At 43.9% G+C, this 16,454-nt stretch overlaps 1 protein-coding gene across 1 annotated transcript in view; it reads left to right on the top strand.

Moving 5' to 3' along the window:
• Window positions 1–16,454, top strand: part of arhgef12b (Rho guanine nucleotide exchange factor (GEF) 12b) — a 121,164-nt gene that overhangs the window by 88,099 nt on the left and 16,611 nt on the right. The window contains exons 23-24 of the mRNA XM_072445465.1: window positions 12,050–12,175; window positions 14,076–14,190. Coding sequence (XP_072301566.1) covers window positions 12,050–12,175; window positions 14,076–14,190 — 241 coding nt within the window. The remainder of the gene's footprint in view (window positions 1–12,049; window positions 12,176–14,075; window positions 14,191–16,454) is intronic.

Raw genomic sequence — 16,454 nt, 5'->3', positions numbered from 1 at the left:
TTTATACAAATAGCTTAAGCTTTTCTTTTTTAATTGAGCCTTAAGTCGAATAGTTTCAAGTTCATTATTATAAGGGCCATTTTTATAGAATGGAATTGAAAAGATAAAGCTTCTCATCTGTAAATATCGATAGAAATGTGTCTGTGGGAGATTATATTCTAACTTAAGTTGAAAAAAAGATTGTAGGTTTCCACCAGAGAAGAGCTCTTGGATCTTATACCTCCACATTTTAAAGCCTGCATCTGTGCATGACACTGGAAAATCGGGATTATCATAAATGGGTGCTAAAAATGAATATTGCTCCACTATTCTGAAGTGTCTGCGCACATTTTGCCAAGTTTTGAGGGTATTTTTCACAACAACATTATCATTTAGCCCTTTTATCAAGGAATTATTATTAATAAATGGTACGGCTGAGAGTGCTGTATTTAGTCCCAGCGCTTCAAGATCCAAATATGAAGAGTCAGTATCATTTCTAATCCATTCTAGTATATATTTAATTTGGGCTGCCCAGAAGTAGTATTTTATGTTTGGTAATGCTAAGCCTAATGCTAATCCTAATGCTAAGCCTAATGCTAAGCCTAATGCTAACCCTAATGCTAAGCCTAATGCTAAGCCTAATGCTAAGCCTAATGCTAAGCCTCCTTTGTCAACTGGTAATTGTAGTTTTTCTAATTTCAGTCTCGGGCGTTTCCCTTTCCAAAGACATTTCCTGATTAGTTGGTGAATTGACTTAAAAAATATTTCAGGAACATGATTAGCTAAAAGCTGCATTGGATGTAACAATCTTGGCAAGATGTTCATTTTAATGACGGCAACTCTCCCGGTCAATGATAATGGAAGAGGAGTCCATCTTTGTAAGTCTTTCTTCATTTGAGTCATGGCTTGATTTAGATTGAACTCTGCTTTATCATTGATTTTGGGGGAGATATTTAGACCAAGATATTTAAAGCCTTCAGATGATAATTTAAAGGGTACATATTTAGTTAGTTCGGAATAATTATACTTTCCCAAGGGTAGTGCAGTAGATTTCTCATAGTTAACCTTATAGCCTGATAATTCTCCAAATGTGTTTATAATGTTGATTAGTGGAGGAACAGAGCCTATAGGATCATTTAAGAATAAAAGGACATCATCTGCGTAGAGCGAGATCTTGTGTGTTCTGACTTCAGTTTGAATTCCTTTCACTAATGAGGAGATTCTTATCATTTCGGCCAAAGGTTCCATTGCTAAGACGAAAAGTAATGGTGACAGAAGGCAGCCTTGTTTACTGCCTTTACTTACTGAGAATGGAGATGATGTCACTCCGTTAATACATATTGAGCCTTGAGGTTTGGAGTACAGAAGTCTCACCCAATCAGTAAACACTTCTCCAAATGAGAATTCTTTTAAAGTGTAAAACAAATAAGGCCATTCAATATTGTCAAATGCCTTTTCAGCGTCCAATGTTACTATCATAGCATCGGATTGTTTCATCTTAATATATTGTAATATGTTAATTAGGCGCCTTATGTTAGTATATGAATTCCTATTAGCCACAAATCCTGTCTGGTCATTATTAATAATTTTAGGTACTATATTGTTAATTCTGGCTGCAAGCAGTTAGGCCAATATTTTACAGTCTATATTTTGAATGCTAATGGGCCGATACGAGGTGGGGTTGTTGGGGTCTTTATTTTCCTTTAAAATCACTTTTATAGTCGCCTGTTGCAGAGAAGGAGGAAGTGTTTTAATCAAAAAGGAGTGAATATACATTTTAGTTAATAAAGGGGCAAAAATATCTTTAAATATTTTATAAATTTCAGATGGTAGACCATCTGGCCCACATGCCTTCCCTGATGGAAGGTTGTCTATCATCTTCTCAACTTCCTCACAAGTTATGTCCTTCTCACAGCTCTGTTTGTCCACCTCTGAGATTTTAGTTAACTTTATTTGTTGAAAAAATTTTGCATTTTTTAATTGTGTGCCTGAAAATTTAGATGAATACAGTATAGAATAATATTCACTAAATACTTTTGCAATTTCCATATTTGCATAACAGATCTTACCCTTTGGATCTTTAATTTGGGTCATTGCTTTGTTGAGAACAGTGTTATTAATGAGATTAGAAAGATACTCTCCAGATCTATTAGCTTGTTCATATACTTTATGTTTTTGTTTAAATAAGGCTTTTTCTGCATTTTGAGTTATTAGGACATTCAAACCTGTTCTTATTCTTAATAATTTAGCCCAATTTGCTTCGTTAACATTGTGTTTATGGTCAAGCGCTGCTTGTTTTAGTTCCTCTTCGAGGCGAGTTTGTTCATTCAGTTTCTTTTTCTTTTAAGCTGAGCAATAAGCAATTATTAATCCTCTTAAATAGGCCTTAGTTGTTTCCCACAAGTTTGAAGGGTTTGTATATTCATTGTCATTCTCTTGTATAAAAAAATGTAGTTCTTTACGAATCATAGAGCAAAACTCAGAGTCCGATAGAATGGATCGATTACAATTCCATGTACATCTACCTGAATAGTTGTGGGACATATTCATATACAAAAAAATGGGAGCATGGTCTGAGATGTGAATAGAACCGATAGTACATTTGTCAATCTTTTCAATTAGGTTTTGTGGAAATAGAAAATAGTCAATACGTGAATAGGTCTTATGAGGGCTTGAATAAAATGTGAAATTCTTATCAAGTGGGTTTTGTCTACGCCAGATATCAATTATGCCTGTTTCCTGAAGCATTTGACGCATAGATTTCTGTCTCGGGTTTAAAGAGGTTTTACAGCTGGGGAGTTTATTGCAAACACGCAGTGTAATGTTTCACCAATCAGACTGCAATAGGCTATAATATGAGGAGAATATAGTGTTGTCCATTCAATGCCTCATACTTAGCTTGTAGTCTTGTTCAAACGTTCATTTGATACAACATTTTAGGCGAGCCAAGGTGCAGAGCTCAGTCACGCACGTCCTTCACCTCCGCCATTTTTTAATAAAAAAAAAAAGAAAAAAAGAAAAAAAAGAAGTGTTCATGAGTCCAGCAGCAGAGCGAGGACCTGGGGCCTCATTTATAAAGCCTGGGATGCACTAAATGAAGCCCAAAATGTAGGAGTGTGATCTATGAAGAAATACTTGACGTGAAAATGACTTCGACGCAAACTCTGGAGCTTCACACATTTTCTCGTTAAAGTTTGTGAAGCGGAGGCAGAGGTGAAAGAGCCACACACACGGCAGGAACATGTGTTTTACGATCTTTGTGAGTCACATGGGCGACAGAGTCTTCAGGCTGTCCTTTGGGGTGTTTTCATCATTTGAGTTTATGTCCTTTAAAATAGAGCTAAAACAGTCTCATTCTCTTCATTGTTCTGTACAAGCCTCTCCAGCACTGATAACGTTTTATCGATGGTTTTACTGAGATGAACAAACCCTCCAGCTCAGCTGCCGTTAGAACTCATTTCCACATCAAGTGTAATGAGTTTACATTATTCTTTAACCTGTTATCATCCACCTCTTTGGCCCTGTGCACAATGGTTGGACCCAAATGGCATTGCTTATTAAAAGAGGATCTTATGTTCCACATGCAAGTGTGATGCATCATTAGAAAGCTTAGGCCTTCTAGTTTCTGCAGATGTGCACATGACACACTGTCAGGGCTTCAGAACTTACACTACAGAAGCCCAAACATAAACAAAACATCCTTTTTTAGTCTCGCCTGAATATTGTCAATTTGTAATGGTCCTGAGCATGACATATTTCATTGTGTTTATGCTGTTCACTGCACATGATGTTTATCTTGTTGACAACAACTGTGTAAAGTTTCAGATCTCTAGGAACAGGCATTTTGGTGCTGTTGACCTTTTGACCTCAAAAAGTATATTCAAGTGATCCAAATATGTGCCAACTGTGCCAAACTGTTTTATTACAATTTTAGCTCCTCTATGATCATAAAACATACATTTTGATGTTTTGTAGGCCACTAATACCTATTATAACTGCTAAAAACAATATATGTGAAAATGTGTAAATATGAGTTTACCCATGAATTTCCCATATAGAGGTTAAAATAAATAAAATATTTTTATTTTATTTTTGTATTGGTATAATAATACATATATCTAACAAAATGCACGTCCAAAAGGCTAATAAAATCAGAAATGTTATGCGCAAAATCCTGCCGAGAAATCTGTCTCTTTACAGCCTTCCTGGAGCCTTACGCACGAGAATACAGAAGATTCTGTGTCAATAAGGCCTTTGTCCCGCCCCTCTTTCGAAAGCTAATCTTATTGGCTTGAATAATATGTCAATCAATCTCAGCTACGTCATTCGCACGCGGATGGTCTCATTCTGTAGGAAACAGTCTGAAGAAAAGAAGGATATCCAACATTATTTTATAGGTCAAACAGGTCATTTGTTATGGACGGAGAAATGCGCCGGACGAGCGCATTCTCGTAAATCAATGACATATTCGTTTTGTTGAGAAAATAAGCTTTAAAATGATGTATAACTTGCTGGTATTGACCACGGAAATAAAAGTGATGATGTAAGAGAATATTTGAGATATAGAAAATGCTCGCCGGCGAGCAGGTGGGTGGTAACAGGTTGTGACGGAGCCAGTCCGTCTTTAACTGGTGTCGGCGCTTATTTGCTGAGCAGCCGCGCGGCCCTTCATGCCCATGCGCACTTTCCAACACACACTCATACATTCCCCGCTCCCCGCGTTTCCCTCTGTTTCATTCATTCGCATCAGACGCTACACACGCATCTTTCCCCGCACTCCTCCGTCACTAATCCGCCAAGGGTGCACACTTGCGCGCGTTAGCTTCATTCTAAGCACACACGCCAATTGTTACCTGTTTTGTCACGAAGCCGCGCTCCGCCGATGCGTCGCGTTGGGTCGAAACCGAGCCAGGACTTCCTGGAAGTTTAAATGGCCGTTGTTCGCGCCGTGGTGCTGACCATGTGACACCGGGTATTTTATGTGTTTATATTGCTTTATTTTGAACACGTGTATATAATTAATGATGTATTATGTTGTAGGAAGAGGCCACAACAGTTTATTGTCAGTTTATTTGGGATTTGAATTGTCTAGTTATTTTGCTCAGTGGGAGGGGCAAGTGAGGAATAAAGGTGATCCGCTCTTGGCTGTGGGAGGAGTCTGTCTCCAACAACAGAGAAGGTAACAGTGTGAGAGAGAGTAAAAGAGAGAGAGAGTGAAAAGAGAGAACGAGTTAAAGTTGAACTCATAGTTGGAACTCTGTAAATATATGTTTTTGGATTTTTTGACCTTTTTGCTCACTGTATATATTTTTGCACTGTTGCACTATTTTTGCACTTCGGTTTTGGCACAATAAATCCACCTGAGCACTTGAAATCTGACTTCGCCATTATTTTGAGAGAGAGCCCCGCTACATTTGGTGTCAGAAGTGGGATATGGCAAGTCGGAAGAAAGTTTCTCGCCAACCAAAGCGCACAGGTTTGCGATCACAAGGCCGTGATCGACAGCCAGAGGGGGCAGGAGCTCCAGACCCAGCATGGGAGACAGATGAGGATGAAGAGTGGGAGCGCCATGTACCGGAAGCTGAGGACAGGCCGAGACCAGAATGGAGACATTACAATGAGCCGAAAATACCACAGTTTCAGAGTGGTGAGGACATGGAAAATTATCTGCTACTTTTTGAGCGGATAGCTAGAACCTGGAGGTGGCCAGAGGACGAGTGGGCGTGTCGTCTTGTACCCTTATTGACTGGAAAGGGACTGGGGGCCTACTCTGCTATGGATGAAGACAGAGCCCACTGTTACATGGACCTGAAAGCAGCTCTGCTTGCAAAATTTAACATTTCACCCGAAACTTACCGACAGCAGTTTCGCTCCAGCACTCTGCCGCATGATGAAAGCCCTACGGAGACCTATCATCGCCTCCGAGGACTCTATCGCCGCTGGATAAGACCGGATGAACGCTCCAAGGAGGAAATTGGTGAAGCGATCATCATGGAGCAGCTTCTGCGGGTGTTTCCCTTTTGAAGTGAGGACCTGGGTGAAGGAACATGAGCCAGCCGATGGATTTACCGCTGCTAAGTTGGCCGTGCAGTATCTCAACGCTCGGAAAGGAGTATCTTCTGCCCGGTTAACCACAGCATCCCAGCGCGCACCAGCTCAACCTTTTCTACCAAGGCCTGCCAGACGTGAGACCAACCAAGACGTGTCAGGTACCATGAATTCTGCCCCAAACCAACGAGGACCTGGTAAGGAGTTTATTTGTTTTTCCTGCCAACAACCTGGGCACAAAGCCTCAGTTTGCCCAGTCCGTAAAGCTAAAGTTAGCGGAGCGTGCTATCCTCCAAGACCAGAGGCAGAGGGAACTCATGAGACGGAAAGTACTATTAAACGCTGTAAAAAGGTGCTAATTAATGGCCAAGAGGTTACTGCTTTACTGGACACTGGTAGTTTCACATCCCTTATCAAACGTAGCTCAGTGTCAGTTAGCAGCATAAACTATGGCAAGACAGTGGACATTTTGTGTGTGCACGGGGATAGCCACCTTTATCCTACTGTGGAGGTTACCATAACAGTTGCAGACCAGCCCTATCTGGTGACTGTGGGAGTAGTAGAAAACCTACCCGTGGATGCTATTCTCGGTTGGGACCTACCTTTTCTGATGGACCTGTTGTCTGGGAATGTTGACTCTGGGGGGAATAACGACTGTGGAAATGTGTCGTGTTCTGTTCTTACGCGGGCACAAGTGAAAGCCGGTCTCCAACCTCTGCCAGACTTGGACAGTAGTCTGTGTGAGGGAGGCACCAAAGGGCCAAGGAAATCCCGGCGTCAGCGACGCGTTGAAAAAGAAATGTGGTCTTTAAATCCTGAAAATTGTGATTCTTTTGTGTGGGATGTACCTGAAAATGTTTCTTTGTTGCAAAGCAATGATATTACTTTGAAAAGTCTATTTGCTAAGGTGGGAAAAGAAACCAAAGGTTGTCTGGGTCAAGAGAAGTTTATTATTGACAATGGGGTGTTGTATATCGTTAGTGATGAATGTAAACGTCTTGTTGTTCCCTTTAGCTGTAGGACCCTTGTCATGCATTTAGCACACACAGTGCCATGGTCAGGTCACCTCGGTCGCCATAAAACATTCTTGCGCGTCAGTTCTAGATTTTATTGGCCGTCCATGTATGCTGACATTCACAAATATTGCGCTACATGTCCGACCTGTCAGAAAACATGTCCAGTGCGCAAGTCTGACCGTGCCTTTTTGCAGCCTCTTCCAGTTATCTCCACTCCCTTCCGAAGGATTACGATGGACATTGTGGGGCCCCTGGTGAAGAGCAGCAGTGGACATTGTACATCCTGGTCATCTCGGATTATGCCACCAGATTTCCAGAGGCTTTTCCGCTGAGAACCATCACTGCGCCTGCTGTCCTTCGAGCGCTTGTTCAACTGTTCTCCAGAGTTGGATTACCTGATGAAATTCTCACGGACCAAGGCACCAACTTCACTTCTCGGTTAATGCACCTTTTCCAGCAGCAACTGGGCATTTCCTCCATCAAAACCACCCCGTACCACCCACAGACGGATGGACTGGTTGAGCGGTTTAACCAGACACTGAAGCGGATGCTCCAGAAGTTCGTGGATGATACCGGCAAAGACTGGGACTGTTGGCTACCCTTTGTTTTGTTTGCCTATCGAGAGGTCCCACAGACGTCAACTGGATTTTCTCCATTTGAACTGTTATATGGCTGGGATGTTCAGGGGCCTTTGGACCTTCTACGCAAACAATGGGAGGGCCCACCAGCACGACAAAGTGACCGGAGCATTGTCAAGTTTGTACTTGAAATGCGAGAGAGACTGTCAAAGTACTTGGAGGAGGCAGAGAAGAACTTGCAAGATGCTCAAAAAGCCCAGAAGACCTGGTACGACCGCCAAGCCCGCAGTCGTGAGTTCCAGCCTGGTCAGAAGGTGCTGCTTCTTCTGCCATCCTCCACCCATAAACTTTTATCAAAATGGCAGGGCCCGTACACTGTCACCCGGAAGATGGGACCAGTCACCTACGAGGTCCTGCATCCAGAGAAAAAGAAGTCCAGGCAGACGTACCATGTCAACCTACTGAAGGAGTGGAGAGAGCGTCCAGTCCAAGCTCCAACAAAAGTCCTGTTGGTCAGGAAAGTAGACGATGACGAGGACGGGGAAAAGCCGGACATGGGACTGGAGGGACTGACCAACACTGCTACCCCTGTGCTGGTTCATCTTCCTCCTGAGCAAGCCACACAGCTACTCCAGACCTTCAAAGAAGTGTCTTCGCTGTTCCGTGCCAGTCCTGGAAGAACTACAGTGGTGGAACATGTCATCCGCCTGAAGGAGGGTCGGCCGATCCGACAGCGACCATATCATGTACCACAGCAGCTTGTTGGGAAGCTCCAAGATGAGATCCAAGAAATGAATGGAGACTGGGAGTCATCGAACCTTCCAAATCCAAATGGAGCAGTCCTGTAGTGATTGTTTTCAAGAAAGACGGATCACTCAGGATATGTATTGACTTTCGAAAGCTGAACTCTGTGTCTGAATTTGATGCATACCCAATGCCAAGGATTGATGACTTGCTGGAGAAGATTGGTTCCGCCAAGTACATAACCACATTGGCCCTTTGCAAAGGATACTGGCAAGTGCCCCTCGAGAAGTCCTCACGGTCCTACACAGCATTTCAAACACCAACTGGACTGTTTCAGTTTACTGTGATGCCATTCGGGCTGCATGGAGCACCTGCTACGTTTCAACGTCTGATGGATTGAGTTCTCCAGGGGTGTGAGCTATTCAGCGCGGCTTATCTCGACGATGTCGTCATCTTCAGCGAGACCTGGGAGGACCGTGTCCGACATCTCTCCCAAGTCCTGAAGCAGATCCAGCGAGCCGGTCTTACGCTGAATCCGGGAAAGTGTGAGTGGGCTCGGCAGGAGACACGCTACCTCGGCTATCAGATGGGTCGAGGGGAGGTGAGGCCTCAGGTTGACAAGGTCGAGGCTATCCTGAAATCTCCGAGGCCACGAACAAAGAAAGAGGTGCGTTCCTTTCTGGGGTTGGCCGGATGGTACCGACGGTTTGTGCCACAGTTCGCAACGATTGCCACTCCGCTTACAGCACTCACCGCCAAAGGCCAGCGAAACCCAGTCGTCTGGACCGAGGACTGTGAGAATGCCTTCAACACCCTCAAAGCTCACCTGTGTTCATCACCGGTGCTGAAGAGTCCAGACTTCACCAAGCGCTTCTTGGTACAAGTGGATGCCTCCATGGTTGGCCTCGGAGCAGTCCTGACTCAGGGGGAACCTGGAGAGGAGCGTCCAATATTGTATTTGAGTCGCAAACTCCTGCCACGCGAGACCCGCTACTCTGCTGTAGAGAAAGAGGGCCTTGCAATCAAATGGGCGTTGGAGAGCTTGCGCTACTACCTGCTCGGACGAGAATTTGATCTAGAGACTGATCATAGTGCCCTGACTTGGATCAACACTATGAAGGATCATAATAGTCGCCTGACCAGATGGTATCTCGCACTACAGCCCTTCAGATTCGCCATCCGACACCGTGCTGGCAAGATGAACATTGTTGCGGATTATTTGTCCAGGTTGCCCCACAGTGTCAACCTTCCGGAAGGGAGGGATAATGTGACGGAGCCAGTCCGTCTTTAACTGGTGTCTGCGCTTATTTGCTGAGCAGCCGCGCGGCCCTTCATGCCCGCGCGCACTTTCCAACACATACTCATACATTCCCCGCTCCCCGCGTTTCCCTCTGTTTCATTCATTCGCATTAGACGCTACACACGCATCTTTCCCCGCACTCCTCCGTCACTAATCCGCCAAGGGTGCACACTTGCGCGCGTTAGCTTCATTCTAAGCACACACGCCAATTGTTACCTGTTTTGTCACGAAGCCGCGCTCCGCCGATGCGTCGCGTTGGGTCGAAACCGAGCCAGGACTTCCTGGAAGTTTAAATGGGCGTTGTTCGCGCCGTGGTGCTGACCATGTGACACCGGGTATTTTATGTGTTTATATTGCTTTATTTTGAACACGTGTATATAATTAATGATGTATTATGTTGTAGGAAGAGGCCACAACAGTTTATTGTCAATTTATTTGGGATTTGAATTGTCTAGTTATTTTGCTCAGTGGGAGGGGCAAGTGGGGAATAAAGGTGAGCCGCTCTTGGCTGTGGGAGGAGTCTGTCTCCAACAACAGAGAAGGTAACAGTGTGAGAGAGAGTAAAAGAGAGAGAGTAAAAGAGAGAGAGAGTGAAAAGAGAGAACGAGTTAAAGTTGAACTCATAGTTGGAACTCTGTAAATATATGTTTTTGGATTTTTTGACCTTTTTGCTCACTGTATATATTTTTTGCACTGTTGCACTATTTTTGCACTTCGGTTTTGGCACAATAAATCCACCTGAGCACTTGAAATCTGACTTCGCCATTGTTTTGAGAGAGAGCCCCGCTACACAGGTTAATGACAAAGTTCAGGGCATTAAAATGCTATAAATCCCACAATGCAAAAAATGACCCTAAAACCACCAAGACACTTAGAGCTGACTCACTTTGCACCTGTAACTGACAAAACTGTCCATGAGATCATCACCAGTCTGAGTTCATCTACATGCTGCCTCCATGTGTGACCCTCCAGATTTCTAAAGTCTGTGCTGAACAGTTTGTTAGCACCACTCACTCACATAGTTAACATGTCGCTTCAATCTGGAACATTCCCAATGTCTTTGAAAACTGCGGTCATAAAGCCTCTCCTAAAGAAGAGCAGGGGTCAGGGGGAGGGGTCAGGGTGAGTGGTCATAAAGTCTCTCCTAAAGAAGAGCAGTCTTGATGCTGCAGTCCTGAGTCATGACCGGTCCATCTCTAATCTGACATTTTGGGGCAAAGTCCTTAAAAAGGTTGTTTACAACAGTCACAGATTTCCTCTTAATAAACAACTCATTAGATGTTTTTCAGGTTTTAGACCTCATCACACTGAGACTGCTGTTGTCATGGTGACTGAGACTGCTGTTGTCATGGTGACAAATGACATCCACCTGAACACTGACACGGGCAAAGCCTCAGTCTTAATTCGGTTAGATCTGAGTGCTGCTTTTGACACTGTCCATCATGTGACCCTCTTACAGAGACTAGAGGACTGGGTGGGCATCACTGGCCCCGCCCTAAACTGGTTAAGGTCCTATCTGGAAGACAGGAAGTACTTTGTGTCTCAGACCACATGACCCTGACCCAAGGGTCAGTCCTGGGTCCCCTTCTGTTCTACCTCTACATGCTGCCGTTAGGTCAGCTGATACGCCGCGAAAATGTGTCCAATCACACTTCACTGCACCACGCCACAACAATGGAATATGAAAGAATGTTTATTGATAATAACGACGATCGAGCTACGATCGCGCAATGAGAGATGGCTGAGTAGAGACTCAGGATGGGGGCTCTGTCTCGGGTAATCAGCCCAGCCGATTCAGAACCCCCAAAGATGATTTAAAATGAAGAAGATGATCTGGATCTCGTCGTGAGGCTTGGCTGAAAATGATGTTAACCGAGGCTCCCTGGAGTGCAGCCTGATGGAGTCTAAAAGCGGTCGGTCCATTACTGGAGACGAGAATTAGAACTGGTGCTTTTGAATGGAATTTTAGCATTTGTGGGTCATCGATGGAGAACGTGGGTGTGAAAAGGTGCGAGAGTGATAGATTGAGTGAAGCACAAAACAGGAGACGAAGGAAAGTCGTTTTCACCTCATCAGCAGCTCGTCCAGTTTGTTGGGCAGTGAGTTCACGTTAGAGAGGAAAATCCCAGGTAAGGGCGTGTGCCTCGCTTCCTCGGACCCTCGAGGGCCCCGTCTTCGGCCTCTCACTTTTTTGACCAAAATAAGCGCTATTTCTGCAGCAGATGCTAAACTGGAACTAGATCCGAAGGAGTTGTGACTCTGATGGTTTAGAGCTCTTCTTGGGTGTAAGAACACGCTGACAAAGCACGTCACATGGAGCACTCATGATGAACCTTTGAAGCCAACGTTGTTCTGATGAGCGTGTTGTCGTTGTCATTGTTCAGTTCAGTGGAGAGGAGGAGCAGAGGATGAAGAAGGCCGTGGCTCTGTTCTGCTCCAACCTGCCCTCAGCTCTGGAGCTCATCAAGACCCGGCAGAAGAAGGACCAGAGGTTTGCCTCCTTCATGCAGGTGAGAACACTGACACTTTCACTGCAGGTGAGAACACTGACACTTTCACTGCAGGTGAGAACACTGACACTTTCACTGCATGTCAGAACACTGACACTTTCACTGCAGGTGAGAACACTGACACTTTCACTGCAAGTCAGAACACTGACACTTTCACTGCAGGTCAGAACACTGACACTTTCACTGCAGGTCAGAACACTGACACTTACACTCCAGGTCAGAACACTGACACTTTCACTGCAGGTCAGAACACTGACACTTTCACTGCAGGTGAGAACACTGACACTTTCACTGCAAGTCAGAACACTGACACTTTCACTGCAGGTCAGAACACTGACACTTTCACTGCAGGTCAGAACACTGACACTTTCACTGAAAGTCAGAACACTGACACTTTCACTGCAGGTCAGAACACTGACACTTTCACTGCATGTCAGAACACTGACACTTTCACTGCGTCGCACACTTCTGTGGCTCCTGCTCATTTCTGCAGCTACAGCGCTGAGTTGGCGGCCCTCTGCAGGGGCTCGGGCTGTTCAGGGGCCACTTCAGACCACTGCTGTTGCTGCGCATGAGTCCAGACACACAAACACACACGCACACACATGCACACACAGACACACACAGACACACTCACACACACACAGACACACACACACAGACACACACACAGACACACACACACACAGACACACACACACACACACACACACAGACACACAGACACACACACACACACACACACAGACACACATAACACACACAGACACACACACACACACACAGACACACACACACACACACACACACAGACACACACACACACACACACACAGACACACACACACACACACACTAACACACACACAGACACACACACACAGACACACACACAGACACACACACACACACATAACACACACACACACAGACACACACACACACACACAGACACACACAGACACACACAGACACACACACACACACACACACACAGACACACACACACACATAACACACACAGACACACACACACACACACACACAGACACACACACACACACACACAGACACACACACACAGACACACACACACACACACACTAACACACACACAGACACACACACACAGACACACACACAGACACACACACACACACACACACACATAACACACACACACACAGACACACACACACACACACACACAGACACACACAGACACACACAGACACACACACACACAGACACACACACACACACACACAGACACACACACACACACACACATAAGACGGACATGTTAAAATACATGACGACATATTCAAACTTTACTGTAACTAAACGTGTCGAAATGAAAACATTTGCAGTTTGTTCTATGTTGAATAATCTGTAAAAATATGTGAAAAGTTAATTAAAAATTATGCGTGAATAGATTATAAAAGGTCATGGAAAGTTGGGAAATGGTTATGGAAAAACCTTATGTTAAAATCTGTACAAACTCTGTTTGACTCTTAATAGTTCCAAAATCAGTGTGAAAGACTTTTTGACTCTTGAGGGCCACCGTATGAAGCGTTTGCACAGATGCTAAACAGGCCGAGCGTGCTGAATACTGAGTCTCTGTCAGACATATTTGTGAAGTAATGAAGATGCAGAACGGAAATGAATATGAATATGAACGAGTGTGATTTCAAATGATTGTGTTTGACTCATTTACAAACATAAAATAATCTTGTGTTGTTTTGATGGCGAGCGGAGGTTAAAAACACACTTAACAGCAGCGGGCGGGGCTGTGGGCGGGGCGGGGCTGTGGGCGGGGCAGTGGGCGGGGCTTTTGTGTGCTTCCGGACGGAGGAATATATTTTGTACAAATATAAAGTCTTCTGGCCGTGTGCATCAGGAGGCGGAGAGTAACCGACTGTGCCGGAGGCTTCAGCTCAAAGACATCATCCCAATGGAAATGCAGAGGCTGACCAAGTACCCACTGCTCCTGGACAACATCTGCAAGTACACAGGTACAAGTACAAGTACACAGGTACAAGTATACAGTACACATGTACAAGTATACAGTACACAGGTACAAGTATACAGTACACAGTACACAGTACACAGGTACAAGTACACAGTACAAGTACACAGGTACAAGTACAAGTACACAGGTACAAGTATACAGTACACATGTACAAGTATACAGTACACAGGTACAAGTATACAGTACACAGTACACAGTACACAGGTACAAGTACACAGTACAAGTACACAGGTACAAGTACAAGTACACAGGTACAAGTATACAGTACACAGGTACAAGTATACAGTACACAGGTACAAGTATACAGTACACATGTACAAGTATACAGTACACAGGTACAAGTATACAGTACACAGTACACAGGTACAAGTATACAGTACACATGTACAAGTATACAGTACACAGGTACAAGTATACAGTACACAGTACACAGGTACAAGTACACAGTACAAGTACACAGGTACAAGTACAAGTACACAGGTACAAGTATACAGTACACAGGTACAAGTATACAGTACACAGGTACAAGTATACAGTACACATGTACAAGTATACAGTACACAGGTACAAGTATACAGTACACAGTACACAGGTACAAGTATACAGTACACATGTACAAGTATACAGTACACAGGTACAAGTATACAGTACACAGTACACAGGTACAAGTACACAGTACAAGTACACAGGTACAAGTACAAGTACACAGGTACAAGTATACAGTACACAGGTACAAGTATACAGTACACAGGTACAAGTATACAGTACACAGTACACAGGTACAAGTACACAGTACAAGTACACAGGTACAAGTACACAGTACAAGTACACAGTACAAGTACACAGGTACAAGTACACAGTACAAGTACACAGGTACAAGTATACAGGTACAAGTACACAGGTACAAGTACAAGTACACAGGTACAAGTATACAGTACACAGGTACAAGTATACAGTACACAGGTACAAGTATACAGTACACAGTACACAGGTACAAGTACACAGTACAAGTACACAGGTACAAGTACACAGTACAAGTACACAGTACAAGTACACAGGTACAAGTACACAGTACAAGTACACAGGTACAAGTATACAGGTACAAGTACACAGGTACAAGTATACAGGTACAAGTACACAGGTACAAGTATACAGTACAAGTACACAGGTACAAGTACACAGTACAAGTACACAGGTACAAGTACACAGTACAAGTACACAGGTACAAGTACAAGTACACAGGTACAAGTATACAGTACACAGTACACAGGTACAAGTACACAGGTACAAGTATACAGGTACAAGTACACAGGTACAAGTATACAGGTACAAGTACACAGGTACAAGTATACAGTACAAGTACACAGGTACAAGTACACAGGTACAAGTACACAGTACACATGTACAAGTATACAGTACACAGGTACAAGTATACAGTACACAGTACACAGGTACAAGTATACAGTACACATGTACAAGTATACAGTACACAGGTACAAGTATACAGTACACAGTACACAGGTACAAGTACACAGTACAAGTACACAGGTACAAGTACAAGTACACAGGTACAAGTATACAGTACACAGGTACAAGTATACAGTACACAGGTACAAGTATACAGTACACAGTACACAGGTACAAGTACACAGTACAAGTACACAGGTACAAGTACACAGGTACAAGTACACAGTACAAGTACACAGTACAAGTACACAGGTACAAGTACACAGTACAAGTACACAGGTACAAGTATACAGGTACAAGTACACAGGTACAAGTACACAGGTACAAGTACACAGGTACAAGTATACAGTACAAGTACACAGGTACAAGTACACAGTACAAGTACACAGGTACAAGTACACAGTACAAGTACACAGGTACAAGTACAAGTACACAGGTACAAGTATACAGTACACAGTACACAGGTACAAGTACACAGGTACAAGTATACAGGTACAAGTACACAGGTACAAGTATACAGTACAAGTACACAGGTACAAGTACACAGTACAAGTACACAGTACAAGTACACAGGTACAAGTATACAGGTACAAGTACACAGTACAAGTACACAGTACAAAGTACAAGTACAAGTACACAGGTACAAGTATACAGTACACAGTACACAGGTACAAGTACACAGCAAAAGTACACAGGTACAAGTACACAGCACAAGTACACAGATACAAGTACACAGTACAAGTACACAAGTACAAGTATACAGGTACAAGTACACAGTAC

Source organism: Eucyclogobius newberryi, unplaced genomic scaffold (assembly GCF_026437365.1).
Source record: "Eucyclogobius newberryi isolate DKJ021-1_F unplaced genomic scaffold, fEucNew1.0.hap1 SCAF_15, whole genome shotgun sequence".
Classification (NCBI taxonomy): Eukaryota; Metazoa; Chordata; class Actinopteri; order Gobiiformes; family Gobiidae; genus Eucyclogobius; species Eucyclogobius newberryi.
Note: the sequence above shows the minus strand (reverse complement) of the source record. Positions and strands in the feature narration are given on the sequence as shown.